This window comes from Chiloscyllium plagiosum, unplaced genomic scaffold (genome assembly GCF_037043375.1).
Source record: "Chiloscyllium plagiosum isolate Xiang-an unplaced genomic scaffold, Cpla_swu_hap1 HiC_scaffold_35, whole genome shotgun sequence".
Classification (NCBI taxonomy): Eukaryota; Metazoa; Chordata; class Chondrichthyes; order Orectolobiformes; family Hemiscylliidae; genus Chiloscyllium; species Chiloscyllium plagiosum.
Genome location: NW_028270173.1, coordinates 35139246 through 35142504, shown reverse-complemented (window position 1 = coordinate 35142504; position 3259 = coordinate 35139246). Strand labels below are relative to the sequence as shown.

The 3259-nt window shown below is 35.1% G+C and overlaps 1 protein-coding gene across 1 annotated transcript; it reads right to left on the bottom strand.

Moving 5' to 3' along the window:
• Positions 1 to 1338: 1338 nt before the first annotated feature.
• Positions 1339 to 2754, bottom strand: LOC122541236 (muscarinic acetylcholine receptor M2-like). Its single transcript, XM_043677854.2, has one exon. It carries the CDS (start codon positions 2752 to 2754, stop codon positions 1339 to 1341), a length of 1416 nt encoding a protein of 471 aa, XP_043533789.2.
• Positions 2755 to 3259: the final 505 nt, after the last annotated feature.

Here is a 3259-nt window from a genome sequence, read left to right as displayed (position 1 = left end):
TTTTTGCGTAGGACAATCAACATCTACAGTAACTTCCATTTCCTGTGATTTCTGACCAGGAGTGGTTGAGCCAGTGGCACCATGGACCCGAGGAAAACTGCTTATTCCACTCTTACAAATAGATGAGACATTTTGATTCCTCAGTTAGTGTATTTTATTTGGACGAAACATGAACCAAGTTACATCTTGTTCGAATAACAACAACTATACTTAAACAAGTTAACAGCATCGAAAAGCGATGTATTATCTACATTTACATTTACATCTGGATCATAAACATACTAGTATGGTTATATATTTTGGATGCAGTCTAGAATTTTATTGTTTCTGCTGTCTCCACTGTTAGGCTTTCTTATATTTTGGGTGTTGTAGAACTGTGTTTTGCGATTATGTATGCTATTTTCTAGTAAGCAACTGCTGTATTCTGTGATTCAGGATTAATCCAAAATATAGCACGGAAAATGTCTCTGCTATCGACTTAATCAATTAACTAAACACATAGACAACAAGAACAAGCTTGATAAATGGTGCAAAACAAGACAATTTCAGGAACGTGCACTTAGCATTTTGTCACAGTGCTCAAGACTCATTATGTACCTAACACAAGGCTCCTTCTGACAATCAGAGCACTTCCAACATTCCATGAATTATAACTGCACTTATTTTACATAAATATGATAGATTATCATTCATAACTGAATGCCTAATTCGATGTTCTTATGTTCTTATTTAATTGGGGAATTTTTAATGCTAATACACATTAGGAATTCATTTGAAGAACCAATCAGATGCACTGATATCAGGCTAACGTGACTATCAATAATTAGCAGAGCTCTTGTTTTACTTTCCAAAGACCCTTTCTGAAATAAGGAATTAGCTATTATTAAAGAATATAAAATACACCTGTTAAAAACGTTAAAAGAGTGTACAGACAATGAGAGTGTCATGTCAATTTAATGATTTGTAATTATTGGACAGGTTATGTTGTACTTTATGAAGAAAGTGATATGTCATTAATGTGCACATTATTGCAAAATGGAAAAATCCTCAAAGAATATCGGTGGGCTATATTTGATGATGCTTAAATATTGGGTAAGTTTATCTTCTCATTCCATCATAAGTGTACACTAATAATCAGCATCAATTTTACCAAGTGGACGCTTACAAATTGTTGGTATGCTTAAATGTGTCTCTAATAATACATATAATTGTCTACTTGCTATTTAATCTGGCACAAATTAAAATAAAAACCTTCCATATATGTTAGATATAAATTAAGTAAAGTCAAGACGACAATATTTATGAAGCGCGCACAAAATTGTGCAGGAAGCTTTTCTTTCATCTTGTTGCACCAATATTTTTGTACTTGCACGAGAGAATATTTTTGAATGTTTTCTTAAAGGTGGCATTGCATAGAGCGTAGCAAGCTGGGTTGATGGTACTATTGATGTAACAAAGCCAATATCCAATCGTCCACATTGTATCAGGGACACAAACTGAGCAGAACGTGCTTAACAGCATCATGATATTGTATGGTGTTCCAGTAATGATAAATGCGAGGACGATAGCTATAATGGTTGTGATGACTTTACTCTCTCGGGATTTAGTTACTTTCTTCGTTGTAATCCTTCTTGTGTTATTTAAATTATGGTCTGTTCTTATCATTCGGTTGTCCCTTTTCTTTCTGTTGATACTTACGAGTATTCCTAATGTGCTGCCACAGTCGACCTCTTCTTCAGATTTACTAACTTTCTTAGTTGAGAAGAAATCGGAGTTGTCAATCCTCAAATAGTTTTGTGCCATGTAATAGCTTGTATTGTCTTGGATTGCCTCTTCCTGATTCTCATTAGCAGGCAATGCGCTGAGATAACTTGAATCACTAGTCAGCTCATAGTGATGACGTTGGTCATAGTTATCAGTTATCATTTGATCGGTTATTTTTCGAGTTTGGATTTGGTCATGCAGAAACATATCAGGTATTGTTGGACGTCTGGTATTATTTGCTTGTGTTATTTTATCTTTCACTGGACTAGAAGAAACTGTGGACTTACTTTTTTCAGATACTGTTTTAACCTGTTTTATTCGACTTTTGCTTGCACGAGATATGAATGTGTACAAAATCGCTATGATCAAAATAGGGAGATAGAAAGAAGCTATACCAATACTAAGAGTGACAGCAGGATTTGAAAAGAATTGTACGTAACAGTCACCTTCATTAACTGTTCGCTCCCCGACGAGGTACTGCCAGAAGATAATGGACGGTGCCCACATGATAAAGGGCAACACCCAAGCGGCTGCAATCATCACCAGGGCCAGCTTAGGTCTTTTCTTCAAAGGGTAGCTAACAGGCTTTGCCACGCATAAATAGCGGTCAAGACTGATCATAAGGAGGTTCATGAAAGAGGCATAACTGACAACATAATCTGCAGCAAGCCAGAAATCACATGCTATTGAACCCAGTGGCCAGTTTCCATATACAATGTAAATGGTGTATAAATTCATAGAGACTGCACCAATAATCAAATCAGCACAGGCTAAGCTGAAAATGAAGTAGTTATTAATAGTTTGCAAATGTCTATTTACTTTGATGGACACTATGACCAGAATGTTTCCAATAATAGTTGCCAAACTTAAAGATCCTGCTGCAATAACAATGAAGACCACTTCTACTATTTTGTAGGAACTCTCTCTTTTAATTCCAAATAATCCATTTCTGTTCCTCTGAAATTCATTTACCTCTGCTGTATTATCCATCCTTTTTCCATGATGCATAGATATCAATTTCCTAAATGAATAATAAAATACATAGTTATTTGACTTTGTAAAAGTGAAATGACAGCTGCTTGCTTCTGGCTCTTCTGAAAGTTCTAACGTTAAGAGTATCAAACATCACCTCTCCTTATAAGCTCCATTCTCATTACCAAGAGACAGTGCATTAGATTTGAAATTATTCAAGAAATCAGCTTTTTTCTTCCAAAATTAATTAAGACATAATATCTAAATACTTGCATTGATATAGCTAAGATTTGATCAGTGATACAACAAACGTATAACCCAGAGTCCATCTTGACTTCATTGAATACATTTAGGTAAATCACGTTTCTGCCCTGCAAGTATTCAACTGTTAAAGAATAGAATACATACACTCTTTTGATTCGTTTAAGCTAATATATTTGTTGCAGCTGTCCATGACTAAGTTGACTTAAAATGGCCGTCAGGGGCTTTTTAATTAACGGAAAGGTTTGACCATTACATTTCT

Excerpts from the sequence above, each read along its gene's own strand:
- LOC122541236 (XM_043677854.2), bottom strand. The coding sequence starts at position 2,754 with ATGGATAATACAGCAGAGGTAAATGAATTTCAGAGGAACAGAAATGGA.